This window comes from Borostomias antarcticus (genome assembly GCF_949987555.1).
Source record: "Borostomias antarcticus genome assembly, chromosome: 17".
Lineage (NCBI taxonomy): Eukaryota > Metazoa > Chordata > Actinopteri > Stomiiformes > Stomiidae > Borostomias > Borostomias antarcticus.
Window position 1 is genome coordinate 16,320,549 of NC_140250.1, and position 12,730 is coordinate 16,333,278.

Sequence of the window (12,730 nt, forward strand, 5' to 3'; positions counted from 1 at the left end):
ACTACTACTACTACTACTACTACTGCTACTAGCCTACTACTGTGCAAAAAGTATCTGCCCATGGCACTAGGTGGCACTAATGCATTATCCTTCTGCAAAGTCGGGCTCTGATCATCGAAGAAGAAGACGGGTCTGAAGTTACTATAGTAACAGCAATGTAAACTTGTGCTCCTCTGTAGGAGCTACCTACAAGCTAACTAACTGTGGCATTAGCCTGCTCGCTAGCTAGCGAACAAGCTAGAGTTGGTTTGAGCAGTCATATCGAGGTTGTTCGCTATTTAGCTGGCGTAGCCTGATGCTAAACGTAAAGGTAAGGAAATAAAAGAACAATATTCATATAAGGATGGCAACAACACGACGCCCAGGTTAGACTAACGGTAGCTAGCTAGCTGTTGGCTAACGTTAGCTAGATGTTGGACTAGCTAAATTAGAATCCACTATCGCTTCCAGCTTGCTTGCTGAATCGTTGGGGAAACATTTTTGAAAACTCGGGTACCCTCTTTACAACGTTGAGTGAGCGTGCTAGCTAACTGTGCCTTTTTCTTCCTAAGCAGGTGGCAAAGTAACGTTAAGTTCACTTGACGTTAGGTCAGTGTCCCTGAGCAAGAGGGCAGGATGTCGGGCGACCTTGTTGGGGTGTGGGAAGTGGCTCTGAGTGATGGACTACATCGGATTGAGTTTGAACATGGAACAACCACCGGGAAAAGAGTCATCTGCATAGATGGGAAGGCAAGTCATAAACCCTCAATATACCTTTTATTCACCCCAGCCAGATTAGCTAATGCGTTCTGACTTGTTAAGTTCAGTACTTAGCTAGAAGTGATGTGCACAGCATGTGTGTTTTCAGAGATACATTAAGCTTGCGATTGTACTAGTGATGTGATGTACAGTGTGTGAGAGAGAATGGTAAATGGACTGCACTTATATAGCGCTTTTCCACGTTAGCGGCACTCACAGCGCTTTACAATGGCCTCTCATTCACCCATTCACACACACTCACACACCAATGGTGGTAGCTGCCATGCAAGGTGCTAATTTGGGGTCAAGGACACTTCGACATGTGGACAGTCGGAGCTGGGATTCGAACCACTGACCCTTCGATCGTTGAACGACCCGCTCTTCCAACCCGCCCCAAGAATAGTGTCTCACGCATCAGACATGCTGTAGCTAGTCAAGTAGGCAGATACTCATTCATGGGTCGTGGTGCTCTGGAATTCATATCACCAGCTACTGTTACAAGATCAGTAACATTAGATCGCACATTAAACCACTCCACCGTCCCCTTTGCTTTCTGACTAACAGGAGATCTTAAGGAGGGACTGGATGTTCAAGCTGGTGGGGAAGGAGACCTTCAACGTGGGGAGCTCGGAAACCAAAGCCACCATCAACATCGATGCGGTCAGCGGCTTCGCCTACGAATACACCCTGGAGATCAACGGGAAAAGTCTGAAGAAGTACATGGAGAACCGCTCCAAGGTCACCAGCACCTGGCTTCTCAACTTGGACGGCATCGACTGCAGGGTTGTCCTGGGTGAGTGCTCTGTCCTTTCCACTGCAAGCGAATCCTCCGATTTAAAAGGAAAACGACTGGTGTCAGTAATGTAAAAGTAATGTAAAAGTAATGTAAAGTAATTTCTAAAATGTAGTAACTAATGCTTAGGGGAGGATAGTGCACAAGACTACATGCCAGGGAGGAGTTAAGAATTGAGATGCAGGGCCACTTAAACAGCTTTTCACATGGACCCAAAATGTCAGCTTCCATCAGAGTATGACGACAAGGATTTGTGTGAAAGTACAATCTCCTCTAGTACATAGGCTACTCCAAGGCAGCAATATATAACAGTAGTGTTTTTGTCTGGAAATAAGACCAATTTTCCAAGCATCTACTGTAACAGAGTCTATTACAGTGCTGAAATCCAATCAAAAGATGCCTATCTGAACAATGGCTTGCTATTTCAGTCAGCTTCCTCCTAATCTCTCCCAGTCCTATAAAGTATCAGCTAAATAAAACCTAATGTATTCAATACCCTCTGAAATTAAACCTCCAAATAATTGGATGAAGTGACTAGTAATAGCAGGCCTATCCCGCCCACGGGAGCCATGATCCACTGAAGTTGCAGTAAGTCAAGAGGCCAGTTGATCTCTTTAGCTGCTTAAACCCCTCAGTGTATTCAATGTCTTATATCACCTGAGCAGGTCTCTTTCTGTGCGTCTCACCAGTGGTCACATTCCTAGTCCACTACATTGCAGTCTTAATTATCTGAGCATTTAAACAGATCTCTCTATAAGTGTTCAGAGCTAAGTCATCATGAATAAGTAGTCAACATGGTAGGAGCACGTATGTAATTGGCTCACAGAAACCGGTTGGCCCAGGTGTGTGAATGTGTGCTTACTGGCACTGGTCCAGATTAGCGGCTGTGCCATCTTGTCCCCACTAGGGCTGGGTATCGAGTCGAATTTCAAGAATCGATTCCGATTCACAAGGTTCAGAATCGATTATCATACAATTCGATTCCATTCGATTCAATATCGATTCGGTTAGTGTTACTAAAACCTTATATTTTTTTTGCTGTAACCTTAATTACATGACTGCCAAGTTATGCAACACATCAATACTAGGGCTGGGTATCGATACTGATTTCCAAAAATGAATGAATGAAGGAATCATTGAATGAATTAATGAACTATTCATTTATTCATTCATTCATTAAATAAAAGATCGATTTTGGGATTCAGAATCAATGAATCGATTTTTTAAACACAGTCCTAGTCCCCACCACACATCTCAGATGAGATTGCCTGTCACCTATTCCGAGACCTAATCAGGGCCTGATAGGGATTCATGTTGATCGTACGGACGGCTATTGTGTGAGTGTAAAATGGATCAAAGTGTACTTGGCAACCCTGTTACTGTAAAGCGAGAGTAGTCTACTGTCACCAAGCAACCGTGTGTTTACAACAGGGGATTTCTACAACCGTTGACTTCTGGAGATAATTGAAGGAGTGTTTTTATGTACCACGCTTGTAAAAGCCTAACTGAATGCCAGCTATGCATTTGAGCTTTTTAAAAGTTGGTTACGGTCATTGAAATACCTCACCAGCCTGTAAAGGTTGTCTGTTCTGTAAAGAGCCTACATTACATTGTCACTTACATCACTAACATGGTTCAGGGAAGTGGACGGTCAAAAGCTACTTTGAATTTCATACAATGCATGGTACAGCACAGTAGCTACAAAGGTAGGCTACATTGTAAGGAGTACAAGCAGGCCTAGTAAATAGCACAATGAGACAAAAAGCAGATTGGACAACATAGGCCTACTGTTATCAGACCCAAGCAATATAAGCTTGGTTAACTATGCCCACTAAATCACATACAGCACTATTTGCCAATAGTGTTTGAGATTCCTCCTTAAAGGCTGTATATGGAGGGTAGAAATACTAAAGACTTCCTTGTCGGTTCCTTTTGAGTTTTGGCTCACATTTCCTGAATCTAGTCAAACAGCCCTGGGAAAGAGAAACTTGTTTGGCAGAAATCAGAGGTAGTGTCCAGTCTTCATGCTATCAGAGGTAGTGTCCAGTCTTCATGCTATCAGAGGGAATGTCCAGTCTTCATGCTATCAGAGGGAATGTCCAGTCTTCATGCTATCAGAGGGAATGTACAGTCTTCATGCTATCAGAGGGAATGTACAGTCTTCATGCTATCAGAGGGAATGTACAGTCTTCATGCTATCAGAGGGAATGTACAGTCTTCATGCTATCGTTTTTGTCACGGCAGACAATGTATGATGTCATTTCCTTTAAACTCAAGTCTGTTATTGATGTTTTCTTGCCTTTTACCTTTTTGCACAGAGAAAGACACCATGGATATTTGGTGTAATGGACAAAAAATGGAGACAGCGGTAAGCAAACATATTCTCAGCAACGCTCACGTAATGTTAAAGAGCTGTATTCATCAAAGGTTACAAAAAGTGGCAGTTTATGTATGAAACATGAGTCCTGGGACTAATGTTTTTTCCCCTAAAGATGGATATTTTTCAAATAAAGCTTTATAATTGCCTTATCGATCCATATTTCTTCAAATTAAGTGATCAATGTAAAATTCAACCTAGCTGTCCTTACCTATGCTAAGTGTTGATGGTGGATAGGAAGTAATGCAGAGGATTAGATGATGATTCACGGTGCTCATTCTCCCTCTGTCCTGCAGGGGGAGTTTGTGGAGGACGGGACAGAGACTCACTTCACGCTGGGAGACCATGACTGCTGCATCAAGGCTGTGAGCAGCGGGAAGAGAAGAGACGGCATCATCCACACCATGCTGGTGGACGCCACAGAGATCGCTGAATCCGCCGAGTGAGCGTGTGTGTGTTTGTGCGTGAGATAGAGTGTGTGCGAGTTTGAGCATGTGTGTGTGTGTTTGTGCGTGAGATAGAGTGTGTGCGAGTTTGAGCATGTGTGTGTGTGTTTGTGCGTGAGATAGAGTGTGTGCGAGTTTGAGCATGTGTGTGTGTTGGGTAGGGAGTATGAGAATGTGTGTGTGTTGGGTAGGGAGTTTGAGCATGTGTGTGTGTTGGGTAGGGAGTATGAGAATATGTGTGTGTTGGGTAGGGAGTTTGAGCATGTGTGTGTGTTGGGTAGGGAGTATAAGAATGTGTGTGTTGGGTAGGGAGTTTGAGCATGTGTGTGTGTTGGGTAGGGAGTATGAGAATGTGTGTGTGTTGGGTAGGGAGTTTGAGCATGTGTGTGTGTTGGGTAGGGAGTATGAGCATGTGTGTGTGTTGGGTAGAGAGTATGAGCATGTGTGTGTGTTGGGTAGGGAGTATGAGAATGTGTGTGTGTTGGGTAGGGAGTTTGAGCATGTGTGTGTGTTGGGTAGGGAGTATGAGAATGTGTGTGTTGGGTATGGAGTTTGAGCATGTGTGTGTGTTGGGTAGGGAGTATGAGCATGTGTGTGTGTGTTGGGTAGGGAGTTTGAGCATGTGTGTGTGTTGAGTAGGGAGTATGAGCATGTGTGTGTGTTGGGTAGGGAGTTTGAGAATGTGTGTGTGTTGGGTAGGGAGTTTGAGCATGTGTGTGTGTTTGGTAGGGAGTATGAGCATGTGTGTTGGGTAGGGAGTTTGAGCATGTGTGTGTGTTGGGTAGGGAGTTTGAGCATGTGTGTGTGGTGGGTAGTGAGTATGAGCATGTGTGTGTGTTGGGTAGGGAGTTTGAGAATGTGTGTGTGTTGGGTATGGAGTTTGAGCATGTGTGTGTGTTGGGTAGGGAGTATGAGAATGTGTGTGTGTTGGGTAGGGAGTTTGAGCATGTGTGTGTGTTGGGTAGGGAGTTTGAGCATGTGTGTGTGTTGGGTAGGGAGTATGAGAATGTTTGCAACTGTGCTGCCACAAGACTAGTGAATCAGGGACCAAATGAAAAGTGTCGCTCAACTTCTCACTGTGTCAAGCTGGATTTGGGGCCATGTTATCGTTGAATGTATCGGGGCATTCTGTAGAGCTTACTACACCAGCATCAGGACTGCTGACATCATTCATGTCAATTCTACCTGATGAGGTCACTGTTGAGTGAAGGCGGGGTATCTGCTGTGTCCATAGGAAATGAAAGAGGTCATGTTTTAATTGGACCTTTAAAATGGAAAATCCAATGTTTTAATGTTTTTAATTTGACATTCCCAGGAGGTCCATTCGTGTATCTCGGAGTGATCCTAGTGCAGTGATATTTATAAATATGTACATTCCATGGACCTGAATTACTGTATGCAGTAATGCAATAATGTGCCAGTCATTTGCTTTTTAGTACAGTCTGTAACATCTAGACAAATTAATAACCCAGCATCTGTGATCATGTTTTGTGCTTATAAGTTGATGTCAGTCTATAACCATTTATTCAATTGAGACAGTCAAGTCTGGTGTCACACAGAGTACTATAAAGCTATTTAAGAAGATAGTTGGCTATGAAACAGATTCTATTATGTTAAGATTCAACACAATCAGCTGTGATGTTGTAGAATTGTATTTATTTTACAATCAGAAGTGTTGTATTCAGGTATAGTGACAGTATGCTTGTACAATGTATATTTTAGTTAATTGGTCAAGTGTTTATAATATATATTTGGTTCCAACACATATTTTATTAAATCCATGTGACTTGTGTATTTCCATATGTAGCCTACTCATTTGAGCTCGAACAGGAAGTGTGTGTTGTACAGATGTGTCCTATAACCATGACAGATGGTAGGTTGAGTCTGAGAACAGACATGGCGGAGAATGTTCTAGTTCTTCTTGGAGTGATTAACCAGTTACTGTACATTGTTAAGGCTATGGAACACTGTAGATATTGCCCATGTTGCTCATTCCCACCTGTATTACAACATACACTACTTAACATTGTTGCCAGAATACCCCAAACAAATGAACGCAGAACTATTGTGTCACTGTCAAAATTGTTGCATTGTACTAGCGTTCTGCTCGATAAGGCACATTATTATCCTGTCTTTCTGTCATATTCAAGTGGCATACTCAAATAACCAACTTCATCAAATGTGTAATAAGATAATTAAAACTTAACATTGATTGCCTTTCTCTGAAGGCACATTATCTTAATTTAGGCTATAACCACACCAAGTATTCTATACCCAAGTCAGTTGCTACACTGCTGTTTCACTATGCAGTGCAAACTTAAGACAGGATTATGAAACCACATTAAAACCATGGCTAAATTCTCATGACTTCAAAATTACAATTAAGTTGAGAATAAACAACAGATACATCTCAGAAGCAGAATCAAAAGCACTCAAAATCATGACCAACCCAAAATCAATAGCACTCAAAAGCTAATTTGACAAAATCTCTGCCTAAACTTGAACTGAATTAACCCAGCTCTAATCATTGACGTACAGAGCCACCAATAACTGAACCATCCAAAATATCAATATCATTATGGTTACAGTCCAACATCCTTTCTTGAGACGCATATCCTGCCTCAGCCAATAACACCACAGGGATGTGGGTTTATGATGTAGCCTTTCTGCAGGTGATCAGGTACTCTGGTAGAGCCTGGTGCCCGTTGAAGATGACGTGGGTGTCCCTGCCCCCGTGCACGCTGTCAAACAGGACCAGGGGGTCTGATCCTACCGAGGGGGGCACAATCAGGTCTGGGGAGCCGGCGGTCGATCTTCCAGTCAACACCTGCGCCTCAACAAAGTACAGGTACTTATCTGCCAGGTTCCTCCACAGCTTGTCTGCCCCGGTCACACTGCCGCTGAAATAGACCCCTGCTCCATACTTCTGCTCTGTGGGTCAAACAAGTTACGCTACGTAAGTATGATGCAACTTAGTTTGTATGCACACTGAATCCTTGCTGTGATTTTTAAAATATGATCCCGTGGCATATGAGTGAATGACGTATTTTTATGTTGTATCGTCAATAAGCGATTTCCTAATACTAGACAACAAACAAGAGACTTGTTTACAAACGAAAGGCCTAAAACGTGTAATATGTACGTTAAAGGCATGGGGGCGGAGCAAAGTTACAGGCGTAATTTGGCAACACAGGCAGAAATGCTGGAATAAGACGTGGAGACTGATAGGGGGGAGTCACTGAAGTTGGACGCTATTAGGACGCTATGGCTCAGTTAAACTGATATCAGGTGGTTTTAATTCATTTTGATAGAATGTCAAAAAAAAAGTTATTACAGCTTAAAAAAAAAAAATCCATGTTGTATAACAGGATAAGTTACGTACTGTAGGAGCTAAAACATGAAAAATAAACATTGATAGCTCTTAGTTGAGCCCATATGCGCCATCTCTCCAAGTGAAAGTATAATAGGCTACAAACTTATTAAAGCTATTAACAGGTTATTACATCAGAACTATCACTGCTGTTCTCTGGAAAGCTGTGCTTCACAATTAAGAGGTACTATTAAATCAGTGAAAACTGTTGAGTAAACAGCCATAAAATGGCTGACAGTCCTACCGTCAGGGGGTGAGCATTCTCTCTGGAAGCCCACTCTGCTGACCAGGTCACAGAACTCTGCTGGAATACACTGATACATTTTCTGGGGCTTTGCAGACAACTGCTTCTTCTTCAGCTCAAAGACGTGCTTCAGGTTGGGGTTCTCTACCTTCTCAACCTGGAACATCAACCATGACCACACTCCATTACGAAATCATACTCAAATATCCAATTTTTCACATTTATACATACTTTGAATTATTTTACACAAAAGTTTCCTTTGTTGATTCTTTAATTGAGACTCACTCTGATAATCTGAAACCCTTCAAAGTTGTGCCTCATTTCTGTGTCTGGTTCCACTTGCTTCCTGTGGTAAGATGCTTTGCTGTTTGTTATCAGGGCCAGGGTTCTCTCCTCATCCTTTGCAAACTCCTCTTGGACCCTGCAGCACATGGCGTCCACCTCCAGCCCAACGGCTGGGGCGTGTGTGAGAGCCCCGGTGACCAGTATACTGGCACGGCCAGATAGGAACACCTCCGCGATGGACACGCTCCACCTGGTCTGAAGGGACAGCAGCTCTTTGTGTTGGAGCTGACCGAAGTGCTGGATGAAGTTGTTGTGAACGGCGATGTGGTCAGAAACAGGGCAGAGAACGTTATAGATCCACCGTATGGCCTCCTGGATTCTGTCATCGAAGGCGCTGCTCAGCTCGATATACGGCGTTTCAGGTCCACTCTTGTGATGGCTATTTGTTTCCACGAATCCTGACAGAAATAACAGAAAAATCAATTTGTTTTATGATGATTAAATTATGACATTGTTAAAATATAATCGAAATCATCTCACCTTGATTAGAAGTGCGATGGGAGCTAGCAGTGGACTCAAGGGCCATCAGCTGACCTTCAAATGCCTGTGCAAAATAAATTGATACACAAGAGTATTTGTGAGAGCAGTGATATAATGCTAGTGTCTGTATGTGGGTCTATTTATGTCATCAGTGTGGTTGTGATACACAGTAGACCCCTTCACACTGAATTCCAATAGAAACACATGAACCCCCTCTCATTTTAACAATCACATTGCAATTCAGGGTATAAACAACAAAAGTTAGAGATCATTTTTGTGCAAGTGGTTCACTAACAAGTACCGGTACTTATCTGTGATATCTAGTTGCTTCTGAGGTTTACTCTCCCTTGGCACATTACCTTGTGTGTGTCATTGTCATTGGGATAAATGACAAAGTTGATGTTCATCTTCCCTTGGAAAGTCTTGGCAAATTCACACACTGCCCCCGTCATGATCTCAGCCACCTCCTTCTTCTGGAAGCCCAGGTTTCCTGTTCCAATGGCCGGGAAGGAGATGGACTGCAGCCCGTTTGAAGTAGCTTTTGTCAAACATTTGAAGGTCACATGTTGCAGGATCTATAATGGAGAATATTTTGAGACACTTCATATAATTGATTTCCCCTCTCAGGAAAGACAACCATGTCCATTTAAAGTACCCCACCTAAACTGATTATTCAAGTGCCTCTATGAAGATATAATTCTAGTGTTGTTGAATACTTTAACCATTCATGTCAGCATAGTTTGCAAAAACAATGCAATTTGAAGAGTCAAATTGGTATTGCTGCATTTGTTAGGTCGAAAGCTTTATGCTAATCCAAAGTCTGTCTCTGTGACCTTCCCATGTCGGGATATGGCTGTTTCAATTCACCCCATCTACAATGAATGGGGGGAATTTTTCGCTCCTGAGCTTAAAGGAGTAGTAAAGGGAAAATGCATGTTTAGCCCTGTTTTAAGGTTACTTATGATCATATACAATAGTTCAGATCAAAACATTGACAAAACTAGCACTTTTGAGAAAGTCTGATAATTGCTCTACCACCGCTTTGGTCATACAATGGATGTGGGTGGGCACCTTGAAAAATCTTTCAAAAACATGTTAAACTCTCGATTTCAAAGACAAGAAGCTCACCGAGGGTGTAATTGGTGTCTGTTGGTGTTCTGACATCAAATTCGCCGCAAAGTATGAATCCTGTAGGGTTTTATTGATAATTTTATGAAATCAATTGACTTGTATTTACGCGACCGTTGTAGATGTGTAGATCAATCCGCAGAGGGGATTCAGGAAGCGGAACTACTTACGGTAGCTATTGTTTACACATGTATGTGCTGCGACTAAATAGTTCTATGCTTAATATTTAAAAAAGCCTTTCCAGATGAACTAGAATCTTACTTTATGGCGAATTATGTCAGAACGCTAACTAACACCTCGGTGAGTTTCTTGTCTTTGAAATTGAGAGTTTAACATGTTTTTTTAAATGATTTTTCACGGTGCCCACCCACATCCATTGTATGACCAAAACGGTGGTAGAGCAATTATCAGACTTTCTCAAAAGTGCTTGTTTTGTCAACTTTTTGATCTGAACCATTGTATATGATCATCAGTAACAGGGCTAAACATGCATTTTCCCTTTACTACTCCTTTAAGTCCAAAAAAATGAATGGAGGTGAATGGCCGGCTGAGTTTGGGCGGCTCGTGGACCCACCCCGTTATTCAGACCCGCTCCAAAAGTGAATGGGTTCTAAGTTGGCCCATGCTACACCCCTCCAGCGAGTTTCATAAAAATCGGACAGGTTGTTTTTTGCGTAATCCTGCTAACAATCCAATAAACCAACCAATAAACAGACGAACGCACCAACACACACCACCGAAAACATTACCTCTCTCCCTGCACTGTCGCTGGGGTAGAGGTAATGACATTTACAAGTAACGGTAGCTACAGTAGCATTAATCATACTTGGGTGGCTTTAGGTTCAGTTCTTCCAGCACACAGAGTGTGGTACACTTTACGGCAGTCTAGGTTATATCCTCTGGTCTCAAGGACATCCCCCGTGGTTGCATAGTAGTTTTGTTTTATTTCCTCTTGCATTGTGCCACCAGCTTTCCGCATTATAGCTCTCGATATTTCGCCAACCGATAACTTCAGCTCCAGTGAGGTTGTGTTCACAATCACATCTGCCTGGGAAGATAAAATCATTTAGAGGCTTCCTCTCAAGTCACACATTTCACAATCATCATTTTTAATTTTCTAAATATGAACTTTGCTTTATATTTGTTGATACATACATCACTTCGACCTAATAGCAACTGTATTACATTGTAGCTTAAATAATAACCAAATCTTACCTTTTCATTTTCAATTTTTCCCATTTTCAGGGTCAGGTTGACGTTCCCAATCTGAACTGTGGATGAAGGTTTGCTGGAGCCTGTAGTGAAGGAGGAGGTACCTTTGATGGGACCTTTCCCGTGGTTCTGGACCGTTTGACTGGTCGATCCCATGGACCCCTTCCCCAGGATGCTAGAGCATGCTCTCTTCATCTCCACCACTGACCTCTCATCATTGTTTACCAGATGGATCTCCAAGGGCTTGTATGTGGAGTGACGGCCATCATTGTAGTTTTTCAGGGTTGTGACGATGGTGTCAGCACACAGAGGCAACGGGAAATTGAAAATGCCAGAACTCAGGGCAGGGATGGCAACAGACTGAACATTTCGCTCTTTTACTCTTTGAAGGATATTTTCGACTGCCCTCCGCAATAACGGGATTGCTTGCGTAACAACCTGTGAAGTTGGATTGAATGGAAGGTCTGGACCAACGGCGTGAATAACAATCTTACATGGCAAGCTCCCAGCTTTGGTAATAACTGCATCTCCAGTTCTCAACTGTCCATAACTGTCTATGTGTTGTTGGCTTTCAAGCTGAATTCCCAGGCCGCCGGCATCGCAAAGTGCCTGGGCAAGACCTCCAGCGTGCTGAAGATATTTATTGGCCGCGTTGACTACAGCGTCCACTCTGTGAGTGGTGAGGTCATCTTTCCACACGGACACCGTTACACCTCTAGACAACTGTATGGAATATCTTTTCTCCGGAAGTACAGGCTTGCTGAGCTGCGTCGGACTTGGATCGGAATCCACATCCACGCCATGGATCACAGGTGTACAGCCAAACTTGCATTGAATGGCTTCTGTCAGCGCAGGTGCACATTTCTTCAGAATGCTCACCATCTCCCCAGTCAGGAGAATTTCCTCGGCCATTGCTTGCATTGACAATACAATATCTGGGACCTTAAACAGAGAAATTCCGGGTCACACGTTAGCCTAAACCAGTGTGGTAAACCTATGTGACATCTTCCTTATAGAAGCTAAACCGATATGGAGGCTAGGCTACTTTCACACTGTGAAAACAATTGATTGACATTCTTGGTAGTTTGCAGAGCAACAGCGCCAATACACAAGCACCGTGAAGATAAACGCCAGCCCATAACAACTCAATAATACACAAAGTTCAGTTGTCTCTCTCAAACACCGACATCGCAAACGCACGTCTAACGTTAGCCTACTTACCTGGAGGCAGCGAATGTTTGAGAATGCTCTCGATGTTTTTCAGCTATCTGCGTAGACGGTGACAAAACTCGAAAGTGAAAGAATATGGTGATCACACCCCCTGAACGTTTTAAACTATTGAGTAGGCTATGCTTAGCCAACACGAGTTTGCCTTTCCTTATGTATTTCCTTACTTATCAGACCGATCGGTCGTGTATCATAGTTTTAATAGCGATAAAAAGATGCACATAGCCTTCTGTCGCATAGCCTACTGGAATGACGAAGCGCGTGCACAGTCATGGGGTCAAGTTTCACTGAGATTTCAGAGGAAACAAAAGTGAAAGTGAGCATAGACTCATCTAAACACGCCTGTTAGCATGGTTCACTAGCAACTCAG

At 42.9% G+C, this 12,730-nt stretch overlaps 2 protein-coding genes across 2 annotated transcripts; one reads left to right on the top strand and one right to left on the bottom strand.

The window, feature by feature from the left end:
- Positions 1 to 203: 203 nt before the first annotated feature.
- On the top strand, positions 204 to 4,397 carry faima (Fas apoptotic inhibitory molecule a). The gene is made up of 5 exons (XM_084451702.1): positions 204 to 310; positions 552 to 729; positions 1,303 to 1,531; positions 3,850 to 3,899; positions 4,205 to 4,397. The coding sequence occupies exons 2-5, from the start codon at positions 616 to 618 to the stop codon at positions 4,352 to 4,354; spliced, it is 543 nt and encodes a 180-aa protein (XP_084307828.1). The 5' UTR covers positions 204 to 310; positions 552 to 615; the 3' UTR covers positions 4,355 to 4,397.
- A 1,136-nt stretch (positions 4,398 to 5,533) lies between these two features.
- Positions 5,534 to 12,590, bottom strand: parp9 (poly(ADP-ribose) polymerase family member 9). Its single transcript, XM_084452148.1, has 8 exons — positions 12,355 to 12,590; positions 11,137 to 12,075; positions 10,748 to 10,969; positions 9,153 to 9,368; positions 8,794 to 8,857; positions 8,254 to 8,711; positions 7,969 to 8,125; positions 5,534 to 7,285 (listed from the first exon to the last, which is right to left on the bottom strand). Exons 2-8 carry the CDS (start codon positions 12,052 to 12,054, stop codon positions 7,005 to 7,007), a joined length of 2,316 nt encoding a protein of 771 aa, XP_084308274.1. The 5' UTR covers positions 12,055 to 12,075; positions 12,355 to 12,590; the 3' UTR covers positions 5,534 to 7,004.
- Between the last annotated feature and the right edge of the window lie 140 nt (positions 12,591 to 12,730).

Coding starts and splice junctions, on each gene's coding strand:
- faima (XM_084451702.1), top strand. CDS start 616: ATGTCGGGCGACCTTGTTGGGGTGTGGGAAGTGGCTCTGAGTGATGGA. Junction 1,532..3,849: donor CGACTGCAGGGTTGTCCTGG/GTGAGTGCTCTG, acceptor CTTTTTGCACAG/AGAAAGACACCATGGATATT. Junction 3,900..4,204: donor GACAAAAAATGGAGACAGCG/GTAAGCAAACAT, acceptor TCTGTCCTGCAG/GGGGAGTTTGTGGAGGACGG.
- parp9 (XM_084452148.1), bottom strand. CDS start 12,054: ATGCAAGCAATGGCCGAGGAAATTCTCCTGACTGGGGAGATGGTGAGC. Junction 9,369..10,747: donor CTGAACCTAAAGCCACCCAA/GTATGATTAATG, acceptor TCTCCATTATAG/ATCCTGCAACATGTGACCTT. Junction 7,286..7,968: donor AGAATGCTCACCCCCTGACG/GTAGGACTGTCA, acceptor TTTGACCCACAG/AGCAGAAGTATGGAGCAGGG.